At 35.1% G+C, this 27,295-nt stretch overlaps 1 protein-coding gene across 2 annotated transcripts in view; it reads right to left on the bottom strand.

Moving 5' to 3' along the window:
• ptc (protein patched) overlaps positions 1-27,295 on the bottom strand; it is a 189,714-nt gene that overhangs the window by 84,688 nt on the left and 77,731 nt on the right. Inside the window, exons 1-2 of one of the 2 annotated variants that reach the window (XM_081742288.1) lie at positions 21,207-21,568; positions 12,022-12,214 (exon numbers count right to left, since the gene is read on the bottom strand). In XM_081742288.1, the coding sequence (XP_081598414.1) occupies positions 12,022-12,214; positions 21,207-21,326 (313 nt within the window). In that variant the 5' untranslated portion in view covers positions 21,327-21,568. Of the gene's footprint in view, positions 1-12,021; positions 12,215-21,206; positions 21,569-27,295 lie in introns of those variants that run through there. The other variant, XM_081742289.1, reaches the window with a different exon arrangement.

The raw sequence follows: 27,295 nt of genomic DNA, 5'->3' as shown, positions 1-27,295 counted from the left end.
TATTTTCTCTAAAGATAAAATTTAAAACTTGAAGTACACAGACGCATTAATAACGTGTTTCTCTCCTCCTCCTCTCTTTGTATCCCTTTTCTTTTCCAAAAGGGGAATAGCATTACGATATGCGCTAGCCTAGTATTTTTTTTTTTTTTTTTTTAATTTATTAACATTTTTGAGACTTCCTTCCTTGAATGTATACCACAGCGTTGCCAACACCTTTACCAGAAATTATCTTACCGGTTAATGAAAATTTTATTGTTTTTTATTTCACGAAAAACAGTTTGTCTAAAGTAGCATAACTGGAGTATTAATTTAGTTTAACATTTAAGTGTCACATTTAAAAAAGACATTATCATAACACAGTTTCAATATTTAACTTAATTCCAAGCATTCGGCTAGCTGTAGTTGAACACTACAGGCCAAAATCGTGCTTTCTTATATCTTGAAATAATAAATTCAAACAATGCAGTTAAATTGCAATTAAATCTGTAAGGTGTCCGCATGCTAACGCCATCCATTGGTGTCAGGAGTAAGGGAGGCACACCTAGCAAGTAGAGACATCTATTAAGGCGACTGATTTTTTTTTTTTTTTTAATAAAAAGATCCAAAATATTTCAATCAAAAATTTTCTTGTACGCCTTATATCGAGAACTACATGTAGTGTAGCCAAGCCTGAACCATCACTTAACTCAGCATGATGTGCTTATTCCGTAGAAAATACGAAAACTCGATTTAGGGGCCGTTCAAAAATTTTAAGGTCTCTGACCCAAAAACTAATTCTTCGCCAAAATGGCAATCTTTTGATCTTTTTTTTTTTTTTTTGTATTATAATAATACGTGTTGATTGTTTAGGTTTTAAAGTTCCTTTTAATGTATGATATGAAACTTACTGCTCAAAGTGGGGTCCAAAACGTTCAAGAGGCTACTCGAGTTTGTATTCGTGGTAAGTACCCTCACAACAGGAATCGACGCCATGGACCACGCCTTTTGGCCACTTCGCCATGAAGAAACACTATATACTTAAAATATAGGTAAATTATAAAATCCAATGCATTCGTAGAATTTGAATGACGATAATGTTGAATTCAAACTTAATACCTCGGAGGGTAGGGGGTGTTTTTCTGAGTGTTATGCGTGCAGTCAGGTTGTCTAGCACCACAGAAAATAAATCCAACAGTGGGGAACGGTAGACTTGCCAAGGCCTGATCAACTCTCAACATAGTACTCCCTTACGAAACACCCCTCAACGTTGGCGAACAGTAATGCAAAGTCGAAAACGTTGGATAAATGACGGCTAATTGTTAGTTAACCAACATACACTTATAAACTACGTTTGGCCAACGTTCAAACTTTATTTTCTTACAACTACTGATACGTAAACATGCCGGCTATTAGCCTGTGTGAATTCTACTCAGGGGCGGATCCTACCATTCCTAACCTTGACTGTCTGCACATTCAGTGGATCCTTCCTTGACGAAGACAACGAGAGGTCTATATCTGGTTTGATTTTTAGCGTAGTTTTATAGAAAGTATATCCACCATCTCCTGTAGATGTACCTTTTTAGCCTTAATTTTAAAAATCTGACCAAACCAAATCACTTTTAATAAATTATAAAGTTACAGCTTCGACAAAGTCATTGCCTTCATCAGACATAGTCCTATTCCAATTGATCAGATTTTCTTTTTTCAAAAAATTGAATTTTGTAATCCTTTGTTTAAAATATGGGGGTCGTCTTGGTTTCAGATATATACGGTATATGACAATTCTAGAAAATATGCTCGTTCACACATATAAAGTGCTATTAAACAAACTATTTTTTTTTAATGGCATGCAAAAATCAACGAACGAAGTAATGACCTCAACAAACCGCGCTCTCTGGTTTCTAGATTTTTTCTTTCCTCTGTGGTTCGCGGTGGTTCAGTGGTACAGAGTTCGCCTCAAGTACGTGGGATCCATAGTTCGATCCCAGCTCGCGTCAAGCGTGATGAACAAACACCGTGTGCGTGAATTTTCTCAGAGTTCTATTTTCTCTCACTTTCTTCATTCCACCAGTTCATTTATTTCTTATCGTCGTCTTTTTAGCCTACAAAACATAACCGTGGGCCATAAGTCTGACAAATTTATTTTCGTTCTTTCTTTTAACTTAAAAGAATTAGTTTAGCACTTCAACAAGGATTTTACGAATGATAAAAAAAAATGGATCAAAAGATTGCGATCTTGGGCAATAATTAGCTTTTGGATCAGGGGCCATAAAAGTTTTGAACGGTCCCTAAACCGAGTTTTCGTATTTTCTACGGAATAAGCACATCATACTGAGTTAAGTGATAGTTTGGGTTTGGCTACACTATATGTAGTTCTCCAGATATGAAGCCTACAAGAAAATTTTTGATTAAAATATAATGGATCTTTTGATCAAAAAAGACTACACGATTTTTGTCCTAAATTTTAGATTTCTTATAGGCCTATTTCCGTTATTTTATTTATTTTTAAGTGGGAGAGTATGACGTAAAATATGAGTGATATAAAGAGTCTTCCCGCAAATCCAAATACCCTCTGAGACTCAGATGTCACTGATACATAGATTTATTTCCAAATAAATAGAATAGAACCAGGGGACAGAATTATAGCATTCCAATAAATATTGCATGTGCTGGCAACGCTGAAAACCAACGTGAAATGGAAACAACTCTAGCTTTTGTAAGCACAAGCAGAAAGAATTCTTCCAACAAACCAGCACTACCTCTCACCAGTTTGGTTCCTTTCCTCCCCTCCAATTCCTGCACAGACCTACCGCGCTCTATCCTCAGGGGTACCAACTGCCATTCTCCCTTCCTCCTGTATAAAGGATACTACCATTCACCGTTCCCCCCACTCTAGCCTTAATGAAGACGTAGCCCGTTGGGGCCACGGGGAGCCTTGAATGGCGGCCACCAGGGGCGATCGCTGCCTTGACTGAGAATCGGTAAAAGAAGGTATGCCGAGAGTTGACAGCACCAAACAATATCTTCATCCGGCAGAAGGCTTTTCCTCTTACCTTCTCTTTTTACGGCAAAGGTTGAGTTCCAGCTCTTACGCTACGGGTCAGTGTTACCAAAGAAAAAGAAAAAAATCCCTTCTTGTAGGGAAAATTCGGTAACAAAATTCGCAAAATATAATGTGGACAGTAACAACCCGTCCACTTTCCGTTATTACTTAATTCTTATTAATGAAGCTTCTAGTATGTCCTCTTCGAACCATGAATCTGGATTACTATAGGCCAAATGTTATTCGAAAATACATATTTAAAATACAGTGTGTCCCACAAAGGGGTTTACACTGAATGTTAATAGAGAAGTTATTAAAGATAATCTGATGTAACTGTTATTATTTGACGCTCTTATGATTAGTGTGTGTAGCTATTTATTTGTTTTTCATTTTCTTCCCCATTCATTTTCTCTGTGTTCGTTTTTATTTTCAGTTCAGTTGCCAGTAACGGCAAGTAATTGACAAGATGGTTGGGAATCTTTCCTTTAAGAGTCTTCATCCCGGCGAAATTAAAATACCGCTAATTTTACAGTAATTATGTGATATCTTCAAATAGATAAAAGATAATCGAAATGTGGAACAAGAGCGCCCTAGACAATATTATTTTACATGAGATACTGTTACCACGACTCACTTATGAGTTTTCGATTTCGAGCCATTTTGAAAATCGGCATTTATCTTCGCGTTTCTAAACGGCTGAAAACGGAAAGCCACTAGGTGACTTGTGCATCACGCAAAATAATATTGTCTAGGGCGCTCTTGTTCCATATTTCAATTATCTTTTATCTATTTGAAGATATCACATAATTACTGTAAAATTAGCGGTATTTTAATTTCGCCGGGATGAAGACTCTTAAGCAACGAAAATGGATTTTAAAGTGTTTCTCAAAATATGAGAATATGCGGAGATGGTAGCAGGCAGAATTTGATACTGTGCATCACGTGTAGCAATTACAAAATTACGGGACAAGTTTGAGAGAGAAGGAATTGTGTGTGATCTGAAGAAGGGACGGTGTTGCAGGAAAACATCTGTAGCGGACGAAAGAGAGATGGAAGCAGTGGATTTGGGTGTGTATATACCTTGGATGGAAGCAGTGTTACAAACTTGCTCACAAAATCCTCTTAGAAGTCCATATGGAAAGCTTCGCATAAATCATGTATAACGAAATCAAGCGATCACCGCATTTTAAAGCACGAAAAGTAGAAACCCTACATTTCCAGGTTGCTTCACGCAGTCAATGAGGACGATCTGGATAGGCGCCTCCAATTTTATGAATGTATTTGTGATAATGAACAGTTGACTGCTTTCATTGTTTGGTCAGATCAGGCAACTTTTAAACTGAATGGAAGCATCAATCGCCAGAACTGTGTGTACTGGGCAAAAGACAATCTCTATTTTCTGGGAGAACAAGCTGTTAATCTTCCTGGGTTATCAGTGTGTTGTGCTATGTCTAGATGTAGAGTATCTTAAAATGTTGAAGGAAAAATTGTGCCAGCTGTTCTTCAACTGTATCCAGATAAAAAAAAAAATTCAACAAGACGGTGCACCACTACATTACCATCGAGACATGCGGCAATTCTTGGATAAAACATTTGTTGAGAGATGGATAGGCCGACGAGGAAGTGTCGAGTAGGCACTCAGATCTCCCGATTTAACGCCGACTTCTTTTTGTAGAGGAACTCTACACACTGGACGCGATGACAAGAGACGATTCAGACTGCCTGTGAATCCATTCCAATGGAAACTGTCGGTCTGTTCCACAATGTTGCCGGCGACATATTACTCCCAATGGAGGACATTTTAAACACATTCCACATTACATCATCAGTGATGTTCTGAAGAACTATTATTTAAAAAAAAAAAGTCATGTTTTATTTATTTTGGTTCGAGTTATTGCAGTTCAAACAGTGTAAACCCCTTTGCGGGACACCCTGTATTATAGTACCAACTGATTGATGAGTTACGGCACACAATACAGTTAGAAATATTGTATACCTTGTATATGTGCATATCTTCAATGCAGAACAAAGAGCTATCTCCCATGGTGTTTAGCTACTGAAGCGTAACAATCATAATCCAGCAAAACTTTGTAGCTACTAACTTCTTCAGAAAAATATGTTAATTAAATCCTGGCTCTCGCTATTTTAAAGAAACTAACTTGGCTTCAGTAAATTTCGTGAAGAGAATAGTCCATGTGTCCAAGTGTCAAACACTGAGGAAGGAAAATACATGTGTTAACATGGCTACACTTTAACAGTAAAACGATGTGTCAACTCCTTGATGTATACGTACTAGTCTTGTTATGAACATTTGATATGAACGAATATCAAATACAATGTCTCCAACCTGATTGATCACATTGGTTTTAGTTTGTTATTATTTTTCATATATTTTAAATGTATCATCTAAGATATTGGTTGATCCTTGAGTAAGTCACGTCTCGGCCCTACTACAGACATTGGCATATAACTGCTCTAATATATGAAGTGGTTCGCGGTTGTGAGTTCAATTCATTATCTCGGTGTGAGGGGTCCTTAGTTCAATTCTAGGTCATGTGAATTTTATAGTGGATAACATTCTGTCCATCGGTTTCCTTGAGGATCTCAGTGGCGGCTCTTGAAGGTAAACACGGGGGGGACAGCTAGAATCCAGACTATGATAGGTGCATCATGAGCTTACGATAAACTTTCAAAAATACGTATATAAATAATAGCTTCAATTATTTTTGTGACTCAAAAAACCTGGGGGAGCTTAGGCCCCCGGCCCCGGGCTAGATCCGCCACTGGAGATCCTCTCATTTTCCCCTACATTCTCATCCCACCATTTCTTTCATAGTAATTTACTTCCATTAATCATCCATCTACTTTAGCACAAAGAACATAATCGTGGGACGTGAAACTAAACACATTTCATTTTCACTTTGAATTTCAGTTTGAAAAGTTAGGAATAATGGTAGTGGGAATGACGACGTGCTGACCACACAACACTCAAAACCAAAAACTTTGTCTGTGGCTAGTAATAGCTGTTCACATGAGATATAAAGCCAAAGAGTTCAACGAGGGGGGGAAAAAAGGGATTTTTTTTTCGCACTTTGTAAACATAAATTTGAGCTGCAGTTATTGGCAACATTGCTACAGGTAAGACTCCACAAAGAAAATCAGCAGTCATTTATTCTTCAAAGTAGAAGCGGCTAAACTGATATGTACATTTATACACACGGCATGTGAAGAATCACGAAATATAAAGAAGAGGGAGGTCTAGCTGAGTACGTGGCATTTAGGCCGTTCCTTCTGGCAATAAAAAAAAAAATGGAAAAAAAGAGAGAAAGAAAAGAAAAACAAATGCAGCAAAATATGGAGGCCATTATAGAATATAAGGTATATATACATATAACTGCAAAAAAAAAAACTAGGTTGGTTTTGTGTCGGCACTTACGGCAAATTTCATGGGGGAACAGCTGCTTTCTATACATAATATGCCGTCTGAAAAACTGACGGATACAAACTATGTTCATTATTACTTCATAAGGCCAGTTATGCTTACATTTTATTTTTTCTTTCAAGACCCACACATATCATCAGTATTAAAAAAAAAAAAGGAAAAATAAAGGATAATACTTTATCCTATTCAATTAAACAGGAAGCGTGTTTTATGAAGACACAAGGCATTGTTTCGTTGACTCACTTTCAAGGACATACGTAATTGCTGTAATTTACATCATTGATTCCAATGTATCAGCTCTAGTAAAACAGGGAAGCAAAAAAAAAAAAAGAAGAAGAAGAAGAAGAAGAAGTTTCAATAGCACAGTGTGTAAAAATGCATCAAGAAAGAAGTTAACATTTTAATTTTTTTATTGATATCAACATTACTACATTTAAGTTTGTACTTGAATAGCACCGATGCTCTTCTGTTTCTTTGATGTGAAGGATTCTGCTTCGGATCTAAGCATTATGAAAGTTTATTTAAAACAACATTGTGTTAGTGTTTTTTCAAGCGAATTTTCTCACTTCTTTCATTTTACTTAAATTTATAATTAGTTTCCATAAGCTTATTAAGTGTAATTGAGAGAAGTTAAACTACAGATTTCTTTCTAACTCTGCTACGTATAAGTATGATTAGTCTTATAGAAAACTCTTATAGGAAAAGTATGGGAAGTCTTACAGAAAACTTTTATGGGAAGTATGGGAAGTCTTACAGAAAATTATTATGGGAAGTCTTATAGAAAACTCTTATGGGAAGTCTTATAGAAAACACTTATGAGAAGTATGAGAAGTCTTATAGAAAATTCTTATTGGAAGTATGGGAAGTCTTATAGAAAATTCTCATGAGAAGTCAGAAAATTCTTACGGGAGATATGGAAAGTCTTATAGAAAATTTTTATGGGAAGTCTTATAGAACAGATATCAAGAGCAAAAACACTAAGAAATAGTGGGAGACGATTTACTGGAATTGCATCAGCGTCCACGGAATAGGTTCAATCTCTCTACCAAAACCGGAAGTGGAAGAAACCCATTACAGCTTCTGGTTTCAAGACTGATCACTATAGAGCGATTTCTACTGAAGCAGAAACCAGACTTTGGTTCACGATGAAAACAAACCTTCCTCGTTTGTCCAGTGGTTAGCCCGTGCGTCATTTGGACATACGAGTTCCGGTTTCGATTCCTGGTAGGAGAGCAATGCACGTCTCATGTAGTCTCGGTGCTAAAGAAGAAAAGGGGCGATAAACTCAACCAACCAGTGATGGTAGATGTGGTTTGGAATTCATGTTCAATTTTAGATCCAACTCGAGCCTCAGGAGGCACGGTGGCTTAGTGGTAGTGCTTACCTCTGGTGCGCGGAAAACTTGGTTCGATTCCCGGCCAAGTACGTTTCAGGTGGACAACATCGTGTCCGTGGGTTTTGTCGGGATAGCCCCGTTTCCTTCCACATCCTCATTCCACCATCGTTCCATCATCGTTCACTTGCGTTAATCATTTCATTTTTCATTTTCAAGTCTAGTCTCGAATACTGAGAAAGCTCGAGATGATAAAATTGCAAACAAACACAGAGAAATTAAAAAAAGAGAGAGAGAGAGAGAGAGAGAAGTGCAAGGTAAATTTTCTATCATAAATTTGTTTAATGCAACTACCGCTATTTGTTAATGGAAAAACTGTACAATACAAGACACACAGCAACATAACCTAACACAATCCTTTTAAAATGCGTCACAAACGTTGCAGAAACACACAAATATATCGAGTTAAATATACATATACATATGATATGAGCGGAGACTACAAGAGTTTTCCGTGCTGTGCATAAGCTCATGTATGCATGACGAAAAGAGACGATCCTCTTTGATGTTAAAAAAGACAATTGGCATGCTGTGAGAAACGTCTTGAATACGATAATGGTATGATACGTACGTGCGTGGAAAATAACCTCGTGCACGAGATCGTTTGTCGTGAAAACGTTCCAGAGGTTTGACTGCTCTTCCGACTGTAAACGTGCAGACTTTTCTTTTTTTAACTCTTTTTTTTTTCTTTTTAAGAAATGAGATGACATGTTATTAGAAAACAACATTGTTCTTTTAAAAGAAGAATTGCGACCGCCATTTTCTTCCTTATTTGCACGATGTTGTAATAGCACAAATAAGAAACGATGGAATTAACAACAGAACCGAAAATGAAGAAATTTACTTCGTAATTTCTTCTTTTCCTTTTAACAAAAAATCAATCTCCTAAGAACTCTTACGATGTAATAATTCCATTTAGAATAGTTTACAAGCAGATGTCATTAATGGATGTGTGTCACCGTTAGGAAAATACAAATAATAAAGGATTCAATTAGCTACTTAACAGTATTATGATTATTATTTTATACAGGGTGTCTCAAAAGTCCCCTGACATATGATAACTGTTATTATAAGAGTTTTAAAAAGTGTAAGAGGTAAAACGGTCTCCAAATATGACGTTATCAATCTAAAGTGAAGGAATATTTTAAATCGGATGAGCCGTTTGCGCTGTATACTCTTTATGTGCCTAATGTTAAATGAAAATGCAACGTTGGCATTTACTTGGACCCATAACAAAAGTGAATGAAGTTACTGTCTTTTACGCTAATATGTCAATGGCCAGTCCTCATTTGAAACAGTAACTTCATTCACTTATGTTGTGGGTCCAGGTAAATGGCAACGTTAGATTTCCATTTAACATTGGGCGCATAAAGAGTGTACAGCCCAAACGGTCGTCCGATTTAAAAGAAAAAAAAATCCTTCACTTTAGATTGAAAACATTATATTTGGAGACGGTTTTCTCTCTTACATTATGTTGTAACTCTAATAATAACAGTTACCTTATCTCCGGGGACTTTTGAGACACTCTGTATATGCATAACGTAAGTAAATAAACTATCTGTTTCAGCAGAATAAGAAAAACTATTAATTTATCATCGGCAACGAACGACAAATGGACTTGTTAGCGCCATTAAAACTAGTTTTTCTCAATTTCCCCGAAAACCACGCACGAGAATTCATCCTATCGAATTTTGTTCAGTTTGATGTGATCTGTTCAATATATATATATATGTATATATATCAACACTTGAGCCTAAATGATATAAAAGCATTTTTTTTGTTATATTTCAGGCAAGTTTCAAACATTGCTCAGAAATATATATGACAATACAGGTATTATAAGTAATTTGGAATTTTCTTTATAAAAATATTTGGCCTTGTGTAACGCAGTCAAGTTCTTGATCTGGTAATGTGCTGTTCAGGATAGAATACCTTTGTTATTTTTATTGGGGTCATTCTGATATAATTTAGGTTTTATTTCGTCATTTTTAGGGCATAAATGCATGTATATTTTCGAAGTTTTTATATCATAGAAATCTGATCCCTACGCATAGGACAGTAGGAATGCTACCACCTTTGACTCCCAAATACATTGATGGAAAATATTGGAAGCATATTCCTGCTATGTTTTTTGGCATATAAAAATTAATTTCCCATTTAGCACATAAAAAATCAGTACAAGTCGTTAGCATATACTAATTAAGTTCATTGCCCTTTATCAACACTGAACATTCTGTTTCTAATGTCGTCACTGATGGTTTTAGTTCTTCGGCAAATCAGTAAAGAACGTATTTGCTAAACCCAAGGGGATAAAGGGATTCCTCAATACTATTTTCTCACTCTTTTCTTCACAGCTGTCAGAGGACAGGAAATTAATAATATGGAGCTGCTCTCTTCGCGAGGTACAAGCAAAGCATTTGACGGTGATCAATTTAAAGAACGGTTTGAAGTAATGGTTTGTAGGATGTCGGCGTCGGCACTCGCACAACATGCCTCTTGCCAGCCGGAAATAGCGGACCACCAACGGCGTCGGCCCCGCCTAAATAGCCCCCAACCCTGTTCCACGGCCTGACGTCACACAATGCACCCACATAAATCAACCGCGCCCTCATTATCTCTTTCTACACTACAGCAAAGACGCGTCCATTCAAATGGACCAACCCTTGTTGGTAGCTTCTTCGCCTTCTCAATATAATCTCTTTCACTCAGTCATGGAGGTTCTTGGTCGATGTATTGAAATTTCACATTAATCACTTTTTAAGTCTTGTCAATTTACGTACTCTCTTGCTCATACGAATAAGGATTTCACTAATACAGGTAGCCTATATTCGTGTCTTTCACCTAACTGCTCGTGTTAGCGCACGATATGGAGTTAATAGGAAAGGATATAGTGTCAATATAGGGGAACGTAAATATCTTTATGATAGCATATACAAAACACTATCTGGAAATGAACGGAGATAAGACGAAGTCATAATGACAGGTTGAACTGAGAACTTGTGAATGTGATACATCTGCAACTAGAGAATTCTTATAGATTTACGGCAATGATTTCAACTGCCTATCTTTCTCATTTTAGTACTGAGTTGTATTATATTAACATATCCATAAATTTAAACTGAATCCTACGCGATATTTCTATATATAATAAGAAAAGGATATACATATCATTCATACAGTGAATCTTCAAGGATCCAACCGTGAGGAGGGGAGAGTACGGTGGCTCAGTGGTAAAGCGCTTACCTCTGGTGTATGGGTCCCTAGTTCGATCCCCGGCCAAGCAAATTTGTGGTGGACAACATCGTGTCCGTGGATTTTCTCAGGGTACTCCCGTTTCCTTCCACTTCCTCGTTCCACCAATTCTTTCATCATCATTCACTTTCTTTGATAATCGCTTTCCTTAGCCTATCAGGCATAATCGTGAGACGTTAAACAAAAATATTTCATTTCATTTAGAACAATGCTTCCAAAGCATTCTTATGGGGGGGGGGAGTTTGCCACTCAAATGGAAACATATCGAAAGTCACTTAAAGAGTCTTCATCCCGGCGAAATTAAAATACCGCTAATTTTACAGTAATTATGTGATATCTTCGAATAGATAAAAGATAATCGAAATATGGAACAAGAGCGCCCTAGACAATATTATTTTGCGTGAGGTACCGTTATCACAACTCACCTAGTGGCTTTCCGTTTTCAGCTGTTTAGAAACGCGAAAATAAATGCCAATTTTCAAAATGGCTCGAAATCGAAAGCAGATAAGTGAGTCGTGATAACGGTTTCTCATGTAAAATAATATTGTCTAGGGCTCTCTTGTTCCACATTTCGATTATCTTTTATCTATTCGAAGATATCACATAATTACTGTAAAATTAGCGGTATTTTAATTTCGCCGGGATGAAGACACTTAAATTTAAGCAAAATCTGACCAAAGCGAACATAAAAATTACTAAACTTGAACATAAATTAGTAATAAAGAGTGTTTGTTTCGGTCATATTTCATTCTTGTTTAAGTTATAAGCAGTTCCAAAGGAATAAAACCATAATAAAAATTAAACCAGTCTCCCCTAGCTACCAACAAATTCTATGAACCTTGATTTAGTGAACATATTATGTTAGTTAGTTTTTTGTTACTAAAAGGAGAAGTAGTGAAGTTGAGTACTTACCCTCGACCCACAGTTTGTCCACCTTGGTATGTACAGTAGCTGATTTCAGTCCAACACAGAAGCAGAAAAGAATGAGCAGACCAACGAAAAGAACCTTCCCCGCGTGGTGATGTAAAAAGCAGCCTAGCTGGAACAGATGACCCTGAAGCCAGGCTCGCAGCCACAATGATGATCGCCGTCCCGACGCCTTACCCTGAAATTTAACAAAATAACAACAATTCAATACCTCTTCACTTTACTAATACTGTTACTAATTTATAAGGAAGTGTAGCATACATGTGAATTCAGATAATAGGCATTACAGTAAATAAAGAAATAAGTTGGTGAAATTATTCCAAATTGATGTTTTATTTGTTCAGAATGAGGGGCATTTAACTGCTTAATTATAAACTGAAGTCAAAGATTGATAACAGGTGCTCGTTTGTTTAAATTTGAAGAAAAAAACTTTAGCCCAGAAAATGTGTTCTTTGTGGTAGTATCTAATGGTAGTTGCCTATTAATTAGTCAAATATGCATGCGTTAACAAAAATAATATATATTTATCTACTTTGTACTTCATTATATTTTTAAAAAAATCAATAAAAATGACCAATAAAGTTCTAATAATAACTTCAATTATTGAAAAATGAATACGATGTTATGGCACTGATAAAAGCAGATTGTTGTTTGTATCAAGGGGGTGGCTCAGTGGTAGAATTTGTTCACTTTCAGTGCAAAGTTATCACCAAATTTAAGTCTGAGTCTTTGTTCAATGCCTCTATGCAACACCTAGATTATGAAGGACGGAATCTATTATTAACGTAGACTCCAATACCACGACTGCGATTGAATCAGGTGCAATTGGTGGATACACAGGCCATCGTGCAAGAAGAACCCTCAAGAGTACTGGCCTCCCTCTACTGAAATAGCTCGCCAACAAGAGAGCTAGACAAGAGGCTTGTAAAACCACGCCACTGGCCAAGCTAATGCTAGATCTCTCTAAGAAATGTGAATTTGTGATGAACAACATCATCATCGTGTTCATGGGAGTTCTCGGGGTTCTTCTGTTTCCTCCGACATTTTCATTCCACTTATGCTTCCACAATCATTCACTTACATTAATGACCCGACTGCTTTAGACTAAAGGATATAAGCGTGGAATCTTCAATTAAGGATTTCATTCCATCTCACTATTCGAATCACAAATTAAATTAAAATATTTTGTTTCGTAATTGTAATTGTAATTTGTATCTTTAAGAAAATAGTCTGATTAAAATTTCTTACAAGTATAAATAACTTCCCACCGCTAAGAATTTTCAATGCTACACAAGCTAACATTATGCTTGCATGACCTTGCTGTACAATAGTAGGTCTAATAACACGACATAATAATAAAAGTCAACCGTTGTTGTTTTAGTATATCAACCGTATTTCTTCCTTAAGTGTTATTGCGAGAATTTTACTATATACTGACAATATATTTGCCAGTAGCTCGTTGTACTTTCGCTTGCTGAAAAATCACTCAGTGTAACAATAATAAAACAAGACAGAGAGAGAGAGAGAGAGTGAGAGTGAGAGTGAGTTAGAGAGAGAATAAGGGAATATTACATTTGAGAAAAAAAAATTAAAGCAATTTTCTAATCCGTTCTCCGCAATACTCGTGACCAGAACGACGTCAGAATAACTAAAACACTAGCTTAAAGTAAAAATGGTTTAAAATAATTTGAGATTTTGAATTAGAGTATGCATTTCTTCCTAAAACAACTTCTTTCACTTATAAACACATATACCCAACATAGTGTAATGCATTTATTTTCTTTATTTTTAAGGAAATGATCAATAATTTGTGAAAGAAATGTTCAAAATCATTTTGACAAAAACGTTAATTACTTTTGAAAGAAATTTTCAACATTTTTTGAACACATTTGAAATAAATGTTCAATTTCAACTTTGATAGAATTGTTTAATATTTTTTTTTTAAAAATAAATGTTCAACATATATTGTAAGAAACGTTCAATATTAAAAGATAATGTTGAGTATTTTTGAAGAAATTTTCAATATTTTTAAAGAATTTTCAAAATTATTTTGAAAAAAAAACTTCAATGTTTTGAAAATTTTCAATATTTTTTTAAACGTTCAATAATATTTGAAACAAATGTTCAATAATTTTCGATAGAAATTATAAACATTTCTTTAAAAAATGATGTTTAATATATTTTACAAGAAACGTTCAATAATTTTTCGAAGTTATTGTTGAGCATTTTGGAAGAAATGTTTAATATTTTTTGAAAGAATTTTTTAATGAAAATAATTTTTCATTTGTTTTACTGAGTTTACTTACACCTAAGAATTTATTCGAGAGTTTGTCTGCACTCTGTATATTTTCTTTCTTTAAAAATGCGAGACGAGGGGAAGAAAGAGAGAGAAATAAAGTGGTATGAAAACACTTCCACGAGTACCTAATTAAGAAACATATTTTGTCACATTAACAAAATACTTCACTCCGTTAGCCGTTACAGTAAAATACAACAACCATTTAAACAGCTGTGAAAATGGACTATTGTTTTCTTTGGTGGAAGCTGGCGTTGAAAAAAAAAATCTCCATTCATACATCAGTCCCTATTAAAAACACACAAGTTTTCACGGTCGTGATATTAGGTACTCAATTGGTCACGTCGTAAACACTGGTATGAAACACTTGAAAGAGACGTTACTTTTTTTCTTTTCTCATACTAGAGTCTGCAAGGTCATGTCATAAATTTCCTTCGGAGTCTTTATATAACCCGTGACAGTGGCTGTCAAAGCGGTATTAGCAACGTTTCAGGAGAAGGATTGCAAACAGTAATAAAGGAACTAATATTCCTGGTTATAGAAGTGAAGTATATATTTCTAAAATGTAAAATGTAAAATATAGACTATAGATACTTGACTCAATTGCACAACAGCGTATTTGTACGTTTTACTAAAATAAATAAATAAACAGTAGAAAATACAAAAAAAAAAAAAACTTTGAAACTTTTCCAAACATTACAATCCAGTGATTACAACGGTGTTTTCTATCACTACTAAACTGTTACAGATTCATGGATATGTTACTATTTATCATTATTATTATTTTTATTTGAGGATAATGTGAAAAAAAAATGGCAATTTAGCTATACTTTGTGGGCGTACAGAATTTTTTTGGGTTTGAACTGTAAGGCCATTAGTAAGTTTCTTGAATTAAAAGACAGCAAATTTCGGTCTAAAACAACAACAACAACAACAACAACAAAAAAAAAAAAAACGATTATGGGAGTCCATGTGCTGATCACACATCACTCAACTTAAAAAAAAATCGTCTGGTTGTCTGCTATAGGCCTTTCGTCACCTATAGCATCAGGTAATTAAATTTAGCTTTAGCTACCAACCGAAATACATCCCTTTCCACTCCGCCTCCGCTCCATACACATCATATTTTCTTTTACCAATAACTTCGGAATAAATAAACGAATTTTTAGCACGTTTTGAGAGGTATGTTCTCTCTTCCCCAGTGATCAGCAAGCCGTAGTTTCTGTTATTTCTATTAAAAACGAATGAGAGTTGACAAAAAAAAAAGAACATGAGTGTTAGTTACAACACTGTGTTCTAAATTTTATGTTAACAATAGTCACCAGCAAAAGTGTATACCTGACCTACAATAAACCCTATGGCATTACCCTGAAGATTACTATTTATCAATGATCTATTTTGAAATTGTTTGCCTGGTACTTAGGCAACCACAACTACACGAGTGTAATGTGTGTTTCATACGCAAAAGGCAGTTTTAATGTATTTCACGATGCTCCGGACTAAATTTTGAAAGACTTTATGAATACTTGGAAAAACGAAAGAAAATAATTATTAATTTGCTTAATCAAGCCTAAGAATTTGTTTACTGTATCTAATGCAAATACATATAATAGACATTTTTTTCATGTGTGCTTCTATTTCCATGTAGATCGTGCTGTTTGTTATTTGGATATATGTTCATTTCTTATGTCCAACTATGTTCTTTTTATAGATTTTTTTTACTAAAAAAAATATTCATTAGTGCACCAAATAGAGCTTAATTTCCTGCAAAAACACAATTGTATGTATTTCCATCTAACTTTTAAAAGGCACCCACAGCTGGCGTCCAAATTACAATGTAAAATACAAAATCGCCACCTACTGTGCTGCATTGTATATTATTTTTGTGACCACAATACCTTTAATGAACTTCAAAAACAGTTGCAGTGGCAATTTATCCCTACTGTTTATTGTTAATTTTCACATGCAACCATAATTTTTGTAGAAATAATATACCCCCCAGGTATCGAGGACCAATCACGCCACTGCTATCACCTCAAAATCATACCGTTGGGTTCTGGAAGCATCTGCCACCTGTGAAATTCTTGCTCTTTTGTTTCTTACCGCAACAGTTCGGTCAGGAGCTTCACAGAAGACAAAAGGCTTATACCTATCCAGCACCTGCTCGCATACCGAGAGGGCATACCTATGTGGCAGGGTTTCTCAATCATTTGACGGCGACCTACTAACAGGAAATATCTTACCAAAATGATACGCAAAGCAAACATACATTTCTTCATATGTTCATCTTGCTTTATGTTTTTCTACATACAGTGAAACCTTCCTTAACGAACGTCTCCATAATATGGACAAACGTTTTTTTTGTCTCGCAAATATATATATGTATTATTGGAGAGAACTCTCTTTTAAAACACTCTCAAATACGGACTCAGATCATTTTTATATTTACCACCAACGTTTTAGGAACTCCTTCATAACGAACAGGAATTATTCTCAGTTCATATGTATTTAGTACAAAAATGACTTTGTGCAGTTTATAAATAAATCCTCAGTTGAGCTTTTCAACTCATTCGGCAGTCACAACAGTTACAAGGAAATTTCGACAACAATTTAGCCTGTCTGCAGTATTACACGGCAAACTATTACAGACTTTCCCCCAGGAAATGCATAAATCGTCGTCATTGGTTGGTTGCGTCTAGATTTTCACTATATAATAATAATAATAATAATAATAATAATAATAATAATAATAATAATAATAATAATAATAATAATAATAATAATAATAATAATAATAATAATAATAATAATAATAATAATGTTTGAAGTTCTTATTGAGCTACTTTTAATACAGTTAAGTAAACGAATTAAGGGACTTTTTACAGGAATATGACTTATATTTACGTAAGGATTTAAAATTATCACGTAAGGATTATATTCTGCAGTTCAAGCTAATATAAAGATGTCCCAAAGTGATACTTTTGTTTGTTTACAGAGAGAGAGATTTCCTTCTCATTCTCTCCGGTAATTCGAACACTGAGTATGGTATTTTGATATTAGCCTATATTAACTTTTACAGTTAATCTATTTCGTATATACTGCATACAATACCCCATGAGTTGTGAGTAATCTAAATGTGTGTGTAACCTTTCTGTAAGGGGAAACTTTCTTCTCATATAGCCTCGCTGCTGAAAGAGAACATTTCTTTTACGGACAAATGATAATGTCCATCGGTGTCCGTTACTCAAAGGTTTCACTGTATATTATTTTCGCTTCTGATTGCAAGAAACCAGGTAAGTATCTTAAAATCATTTAAAAATCTTTTAATTTTGAACTTTATATCAGTTTTATTATTATTATTATTATTATTATTATTATTATTATTATTATTATTATTATTATTATTATTATTATTATTATTATTATTATTACAAATTCCATCGATCCAAAGAGTCTGCAACACAAGCATTTTGATCGAATAATAATTTTTCTTGCTCAATGGCAACATTTCTCAAACTTTCTTTCAGTGGGGACCATTTCTTTAGTCAAAATGTTCTACGGACCACCCTATGCTTGTTCCATTTGAAAACAAATATAAAATTTATTTATTTATTTATTCCTTGTTTTGAGAATATACCAGTACACTTATGTTTCTTTCTTTCTTTTTTTCTTTTTTTTTTTAGAAAAAAAGTATTAAGTAAAATTCCCTTCATTTTATCTGAGCATTAATAGGAAATACATGGTAGTTTTTTTTAATGAACAATATTTTATAATACATGTATAAAAGCTACTAGAAATAATACAGTATAAATTTTACCTTATTAAATTGGATAATCTGTCATTGTATTCAATTTAATAAGGTTAATTCATTTTACCTATTGAAGATTCTCAAGTATAGTGCTTTTATAAGCAATTCATTCCAATTTTATTTATTTTTTTTTTTTTTAAATTTTCTTTAGACTAATGAATTAAATCTAACGAGACCATAAGGACAGATCTCATGAATTCCTTGTCATCCGTGGGCCACAGTTTGCGAAACGCTATTCTATGGTATTGTGGAATATTATTCAACGAAAATGTATCTGCTTCCATCAGAAATGATGTCTCGTCTCCAATCTTGTGACGGAAATTCTGTCTTGTCCTCGTGAGCATCCATACAATTAATATTTACTATTTTTTTTTTAATAGGCGAGTGCCGATAAGCGAATAGCGTTGTAAATTTTGCAGCTAGTCCTTAACGGGCTTTTTAACAAATATTATAATTTTGCTTAATTTTTTTCCTAGTTTTATCTAGGAAACTTAAATATGGGCCCTGGCCGAATTTCTTCCAAATATTACTTTCTTATTTTGAAGCTGCATTTATTGCTTGAGATCGAACATCGACTTTGTATCTGAAGGAAATACAACCAGGGACTAGGTCAACAGACAAAATACGCATTAGCCACTTGACATCAACAAAATGGGTGCTCTGTTGTTAATATTTTTGAGTGTTAAAATGTATATAACAATACGTAGAAATAGCTTAAATAAATAAGTAATAACGAACAAAGTATTTCGCTCATTCAAGCTCAGATAGTTCTTCAATTTCCTTAGAATTAAGTATAATACTTTGACTGAGTAGGCTTGAGCCTAGGGCTAAACTTTTGGAACCGTCTCCTCTTCCTTATGTATTACACAACAAATTAATTTATTGTAGGCCTACTAGAAATTTGCCCTGTAGACGTTTCTGCATTACAAATTATATAATATACTTTTCTTTTTTCGAAAACATAAAATCGCTCGATCAAAATATAAAATTGAAAAAGAATGGAGAAAAATAAAGACTGCATTTTCAAGTTTCAAAGCATGAATATTCTTTTAGGAGGGAGCAGAACCGGAAGTATGGACTAGGCTGGGACCGGTGGTTCCCAACCGGTAAGTTGTGACACACTGGTGTATCAGATCCATAAGGTATGCAGCGAAAATTTAGAATTTAAAAATCATGAAGCATTTAAATAATTAGTTAAAGATCAATTTTCAGACAGGACTGTACCAGTCAACAGGCCCGTATCCACGGGGAGCAAAGGGGAGCCGGGCCCCCCTAAATTTTCACTGGCCTAAAATTTTTACGGTTGGCTTGCAAATGAACTATAATATAGTGACGAACTATAGTATGGTTGGGTCGGGTCCCCCCTAATTTCTACCAAGCCCCCCTACATTTTTTGGGTTGGCTACGGGCCTGCCAGTCAACGCTTCCAGTGGCAGCAAATGTTTCGTACTAGGTCACGTTGAGTCAATACCTTCTAGGAACTTATAGGCTTACCATTGTGATAATTTATAATAATAATAAAAAAAATAGCTAAAACAAGTTTATCGTGATGTCGTAAGCGTCAGTAAAATGTATTGTCATATAGAAAAGGTTGGGAACCACTGAGGTAGGGCATCAATGTGTTAATCCGGCTGAGATAATACCCTTCGATTGTAAAAAATAACATATAAAAGTAGCATGCAACAAAATTTAAAGCATTTCTTTATTTCTTTCTTTCTTTATTTTTTGTAGTAGTTTCTAAAGAAAATTGTTTCCTCAAAAACATATTTTCCCATTCTTTGGTCGTTAGGGTAAGGTGTAATTCTTCCATTCCCTCCCCTTCCCAAAAAAAACGACAGATTAAAGATTTCATACAGGAATGTTTGTTTTTATTTTCTTACTTGTACTATCCATGATAAACTCAAAAGTGGGAAATAAATTTACGGGGAATGCTAGCCAAATTAGAAAATATTTCTCAAAACTTTGCAGAAAGGTTTCCGAAAAAATTACATTGAAACTTCGACAAATCTTGTCAGTCTGTCAATGTTAAATTACAGTTTTGTGTAAAAAGGTTATATTACTAAACAATATTATTCTAAATACATAATGATTCATAATAATTATTGATCATCTTCTTAAAGATAAATCATTATTTTAACAAAAAACATTTTCCTGATGTTACAACGGTAGTAATTCAAGCAGGATGAAATAGCAACATATTCCCCAGTATTTAGTTGTAATTTACAGGGGGAAAAAACTATTATACTATGTTTATAGAAAAAAGAAAAAGAAAAGAAAGAAAAAAACTACAAATCTAATTCTTTAACTGAAATGACAATTACAATCTCCGCCCGCGCAATCGCAATGCAATGTGCAAGTGTTCTCAATTACGGAGTACTACCGGCAAATGTTTATACGAGGTCAGCAGCTCCTAGAGGGCGGATGGCGATGAACGGCCTTGTGCAGTACGCACACAGACAGAATATCAGCTGGTTAAAAGACTAGGTAACGTCCTAGAAAGTGTGACACTATCAACATCAATATAACAGAAAACAAAGTTTTTAAATCTTCTGATTGCATTTTACATTCATTGTATTTTGACTATCTTAGTATTAATGTAAGAAGAATGTAATTTGTAGAGTGTGAGTGTGACACTTAAACTAACATAGTAAAAAAAAGCACATGTGTAGTTTTGTCTGTTTATTCTAGAGAATTACAATCATTTAGAAAGTTTTTGTTGACAAGAAGAAAACCTTCAAATGTTCTACTTTATTTTAATCTCATTTGTAGAGTACAAAAAGCTTACAAGTCTACGTGTTTTTGATACCACAAAGTGCCTGCAATAAAAGGTACCAAAAAATCTTCAGACAGATGTTCTTCTACCAGTTCAAACAGACACGTTCTTGGTACGTGAAACAGACCTTGTGTATTTTCTCGGCACTCCCATCAAAGGCATGCTTCTTTCTTTACCTCGCCGAGAGAGAGAGAGACAGGAACAGAAAAGTACCGCGCTAGTCAAAATAAATCCTGAAACAACACAGAAAAGATGCCCCAAAATACTAGAAAAAATGGTAACAAAAATCTTACCTTTTCTAGCTGTGCTAGGGCAGTAAAGGCGTCGATCCAGCTAGTCCTTATAAAAAGATCCAAATCGCGACTCCGCGGTCCTACTTGGTTCCACGGAGTATTGTAAACATTGGAAGCCATGTTGCAAGTGAGCTAAGGAGCCCAGCTTTCCCGCACACAGTATCCACATTTAGACAGATTGTGAATTTCCACCGCACACGAACATTCAGCAAAACACTATGAGATAAATTGGCCAATATTGGCCAAAAGACACAATGATACTTATACTCCAGTTGCCACGGCTACCCACCGCTAAGCGCACCGACATCACACTGACCGATCGTTCTACAGGCAGCCATCGCGTCACAGATCCTAGCACACTGCCGGGAACCGAGCCGTAACGAACCTTGCCGAGTTTTCTGATTGATGGGATGCTAGTGCTGCACGCTGATTGGCCGTTGTCTGCACGCCACTGCTGTGGTTGCCTAGCAACGATCTCCAAAGTTGAAGACCACACACGTGGACTCTGAAATGGGGGTACGGCTCATTTTTTCTGTCTTTCTTTTTCAGTTTTTTTCTCCTTCTCCCTCGTGCACCAAAAGGAAGGTTGCGCCGCGCCGTGAGGCGAAGAAAAAAATAATAAAAAAGTGCGGGGTTAAGAGAGTCTATAGGCAAAGAACATTTCGTGATTGCCTGAAATGGTAGAATCATTAGAGAAGTAAATAGGCAAAACCTAACATCCGAAATTTTACATTCAACTATAGCTATTCCGTTTTGAATTTTTTTTTTTTTATATGCCATATTATACTTTTTCTTGACTGGGTTTTAATTAAGCTGGCATTTGACGCGATAATACTGACTTGAGGGGGAAGAATAATGTTAGTTATAAAATAGATTGGTTAAAATACAACAACCTTTAGCAGCTTTTCATCATGATATTCTTTGATAAGAGCTTCCTGCCTTGTACTACCACATATCTTGACATTTATAGTGTAAAATTTATAGGTATTAAAACGAGTAACTACTGCTTATTTTAATGACGCTGATTTTTATAAGCCTATCTCCTCCTCTTCTCTTCAATGAACATAACATAAGAAAAGATCAAGAAGTTTGGTATTTAAATAAGTATCTAGTTAGCAGCGACATTCCCGTACCGCTGAGAATTTACAATAAAATGCTTACGATATTCAAACTGAGGTTCGTTAAAAATACACTTGTAAGCTATAAATCCTGGGAACATACCTATTTGAATATTAGCATACTTTTTTTAATTTTTAAAAAAGTTTTGTTTTTATGGATGTATCTAACCAGTTGAGTAAATATTTCTCCGAAATAAGACAAGAAGTAACTTTTAAATTCGAGCCGAGACAAGTAATTTCACGCAAATCTTAGATCTCATGATTCATAGTATAAAAAAATAAATTGATATAGTGATTGTACGAACACAATGAAGAGAATTTATCAGCGATTAAAGACATGCAAGTCTTTAAACAATATTATCCAATAATAAGTATGGATTAAAGAGGGGTGCATCCAGGGGGGCGATCGCCCCCCCCAGAAGAGGAAACTTTCTTATTTTTTATATATAAATAAAACCCATCCCAAAGTTTGGAGCCCTTAAAAGTAGCAGTATAACAACCCACCGCCCTCCCTGGGATTAAATATGGTTACATCACACCATTCGTGGACCTATCGTGACGCGGAAGAATTCTGATAACATCTAGATGAAATTAAAGGGGGAAAAAATCAGGGCATAGATTTATAAAGCGAAATTCTCGAGGTGAAACCAGAAAGAATTCTTCCAAAAATCGAGATGAGGCTAGATTTTTACGAGACGAAACGAGAAACCTGATTTCTCGTCTCGTTTTTGAAATGAAATCTTTGAGTTGAATGTCTCACGATTATGCCCTTTCGGCTAAGGGAGACGATGATTAAAGCAAGTGAATGATTAATGGAAAAGTTGATGGAATGAGAAAGTGGGAGGAAACGAGAGTACCCCGAGAAAACCCACGGGCACGATGTTGTCCACCACAAACTTATTTGGCCGGGGATCGAACCAGAGACCCCACGCACCAGAGATAAGCGCTCTACCAGTGACGTCTCGTCTTGTTGTCAACACTACTTACAACGAGATTGTATATCTAATCTATAATTTATTTCCATTTTCTTGTGGTTATTTTGGACAACGGCGCTTAAAAGTGCACAATTTGTTGATAAGAAGAAGAACAACAACAAATGTAGAATATATGTTGATTTTATCAAGGATGTTATAAATAGAGGATCTGCCCATATGTATCTTCATCCTATTAAATCGATAAAGCCAAAAAAACAACCGAGCATCGGCACATCTGATTGGCTACTCTCGTTTCCGACATCATCTGATTGGCTACTTTTGTTTCCGCCATGTTTGTTGGCTCAAAACATTGCGATCCTATTGGGCAGAGTGGGCAGAGTAGGAGTGGCGAAACTGTGACGTATGGCTTCAATATTTTATTGTTAGGGCAGATCCTCTATTTTATAAGATCCTTGGATTTCATATAAATCATCATGTAATGTCAGTTGTTGAAAAGAAGATAGGTATTTGTCTGTTGTTGCTATGGCAACAGAATAATTCATTTCATGAAATAAGAAGAATAAAAGTTAGTTGTGTCAAACATTTATAATATGCTTGGTTTTCAAGATATTTAATAAATATTGCAATTACAGGTAACAATTAAGGTGTTTAATCGTGTTTACCCAATTTTGTGATTCGAACTGTGGACATATATGTAACAAGTTAAAAATATAAACATAACGTTACATACTAACCAATTTAACCTAATCATACGCATGAGTATTGTTAGTACGTGTAATTCAATTCAATTATTAGAGTTCAATTCCTCGTAGTATGACAGAAGTTCCGATGTTGACTCAACCATAAAACAGTTAGGGAACTACTGAACAGGCATCAGGCTCTGTAGTACTGATCACGGATTACCTGCGCTGTCCTCGCTGGTCTTAATGGCTAGTGCGCGCACGCTTTCCGTGAACGGATTTCCGGGTTCGATTCCCTGTGGGAGAGCCTTGAAAAACTTAAAAACGCATTACTGTGATTCGAACTTAAACTGTAGGTCCACGGCTTATATATCTTTGGTACTGAAAAAGGAGGCTAAATACCAAGCAACTTATGTATTGTTCCTGCTGATTCATGGGCGCCGACTACGTGGGTGCTCCGGAGCTATAACACGGCGGTGCACCGATAAGATTTCTAGTTCGATAGAAACAAAATAACAAATATTTCTCAGTTGCCATTATGAAAAAAAGCAATTAAAATAGAGATGAGAGTTAAAATTTCTAACTTCTAAAACATAATTGTTTGTTTGAAATGTGTTTGTATAAAGCAACCAAGCAACACCTTCGCCCCTTCCTTGCCTGTCTCTGACCTAGTCAAAAGCAATCCCCACAATAAAAATGGAACTATATTGTGAACAGAATCGAGTATAGCCCTTTATGACAGTGTTCATAAAAGACTTCAACTAAAACGAAATCAATCAAAAATATTGAGACTCCCCTGTAAACGTATAATACGCCCCGCCATTGATATGCACCCACATAAATTTTGGAAAGTCGGTGCCGTTGATCTGATTGACACTGAATATTACTTCACATGCGGTGTGTAGACATGGACATAGGATTCGCTTTCTTGGCTCTAATCTTGCAACGCTTCAGATAGGATCCTGTACTTCGAATTCTAACTTTGACAATTTCGTTATTCCAAAAGTACAGAAAAACAAAATCATAACAGTTTTGCGTGCAATACATCAGTGTATATTTGATTGCATAACATTTAGAGTTCTTGTTTTTAATATGCTATCAGATTGGTGCAATAATAATTGTGGTTTTTGTTGCTGTAAACTTTGATAATTTATTTTGAAAGAGCAAAATCCGTTCTACTGATTATTGCAATTGGTTTTGTTCTGTTTGTTTTAGACTGTTTAATTAATGACGGTAAGAGAGCAAATTCGACCAATTTTATTGTACGAGTTTAAATTTAGAACGTAAAGCTGCAGACACTGATCGTAACACCAATGAAGCATTTGGCCAGGGAACTAACCATCACTAAACGAGCTCAATTTTGGAACAGATTGCACTAAAAACTGCAAAATTTATGGCCAGCATTAAATAATCAAAAAGGCACAAATTCTTCTCCATTTAAATTTCAAGACTCACAAATGACTGCGCAAAAATTGAAATAACTGGAATACGAAACACAACCTCACCAATTTTACTCACCACATTTTTCTTCCACCGATTACCAGAAGACCATCAAGAACCAATTAGTAGTTCAAGACGTCTTCAAAGAGTTCATTGATTTTAGGACTCAAAATTTTTATGCTACCGGAATCAACAGACTTGATTCTTGCTGACAAAAAATGCATAAATTCTAAAGATTCTTATTTTGATGAATAAATTTAGTTCTAAACTGAGATATACTACTTAACACACAAAATGAATTCTGAGCCTCCTTAAGACTAAGAAAGTTCTGTACAATAAATAAATAAATAAATAAATAAATAAATAAATAAATAAATAATAATAATAATAATAATATAAATTAATAATAATAATAATAATAATAATAATTTATTATTATCTGAAGCTATTTAAGGTGAGCATCCAACCACTTACTATAGTATGTAACGGCCGAGCAGCTATGCCTAGATCTCATAGACTAACTACTTTATTTCATAGTAGAATTTAGTATATAAGCACTCTCACCTGTTTTCTATTCGTTATTTTTATTATTTTAAAAATGAAAAACCAAAAGGTACAGATTTCTTGCTCTTAATGTTGGTAATGAAAACTTTGATATGAAGAAACCTCATTGTGATAAGTGCTAACGCATAGTCGTAAAACAAAGAAAAAAAATCTTTTAATTTTAATTTTACGTATCATAATATTTCATAAGCTTGTATAACAGCTTTAGATTTATTACTATCATGGCCAATTTCATACAGGTCGGATGAGCCCAATTAAATGTTTCCTTGTCACTGATTAGGAGAAAAGCCAAATGAAGGAAAATGTGTGTTATATATGTTACACTGCAACACAGATATGTTATTTGGGTTGTATAACACTCAGGGGAGGGACGTTTCACAGTAAACGGAAAGCCATGTCCTCGAAACTCTCGAACTCGATACAAACTTAGGGTTTTGAATAGTCATGTACTTTTCCTATGCATTCTAAGCGCATATATTTTCCTGTTTTTCTTTTCTAATAAACTCTGCTAGGTATATAGGAAATCGAGCTGATTAATTGAATCAATTAACCTAACAGGCCAAATTCATTGTATTTCTTCAAGCATTCGCAGAATATTTTATGATTTTTTTTAATGGATTTTGGTTGGTTGAATGTAAGTTTAATGTTCCTTTGAGCAAGAGACTATATAAGACATAGACCTACAGCTTAACCTAGGAATCGAACCATATGACGACCTGAGCTCCTACCGAGAATCGAACCCTACAAAGTTTCAGGATTCTATGGCTAACAGTGTCGGATATCTATAGTATTCGCGCCGAGTCGTGATGCTTGACCTAGATCTACCGATTTTACCACCCAATAGAACGCGAGGGTGTGTTCCGATCGTCAACCCCCACCCATCACATTTTGTCAGTGTCGTCTCTCGCGCTACACGGAAAACATCTCCCGAGAGTACAGTGTTGTCGGATTGGCGCCAAGTTCCGTTTTGTTGATTGTTTTTTTTATTGTATTCCCATTGTTACTATTCGTGTTTTTGTTACCCTTTTAGAAATATTATTGTGATTATTGCTGTGCAGTGTTATTATTAGTAATTTTTAAAAGTTTTTTTTTAAATACTCTTTTACACTGTCTTTAAATTTGGCAACATTGTTGGCGAATTTAAGCTGATCTTCACCGAGTGTGCGCTCGGGAAGCGGCTCCACGAATTGTACCGAAGTTTCCCGATGTATCAGAGCTCAAGCAATGATTGGTTTAGAGCTCAAGTTTCACGACTCGGCACGAGTACTATAGTGGAATGAAAAAAAAAAGGTTCCAATCCTCCATTAACCACTTTTTCACAAAATCTCGTCTTATGTGGAGTCTACGTCCCA

The sequence above is a fragment of the Thermobia domestica genome, chromosome 16 (genome assembly GCF_964235325.1).
Source record: "Thermobia domestica chromosome 16, izTheDome1.hap1.1, whole genome shotgun sequence".
In the NCBI taxonomy this organism is placed as follows: Eukaryota; Metazoa; Arthropoda; class Insecta; order Zygentoma; family Lepismatidae; genus Thermobia; species Thermobia domestica.
This window is presented reverse-complemented; position numbering and strand designations above follow the sequence as displayed.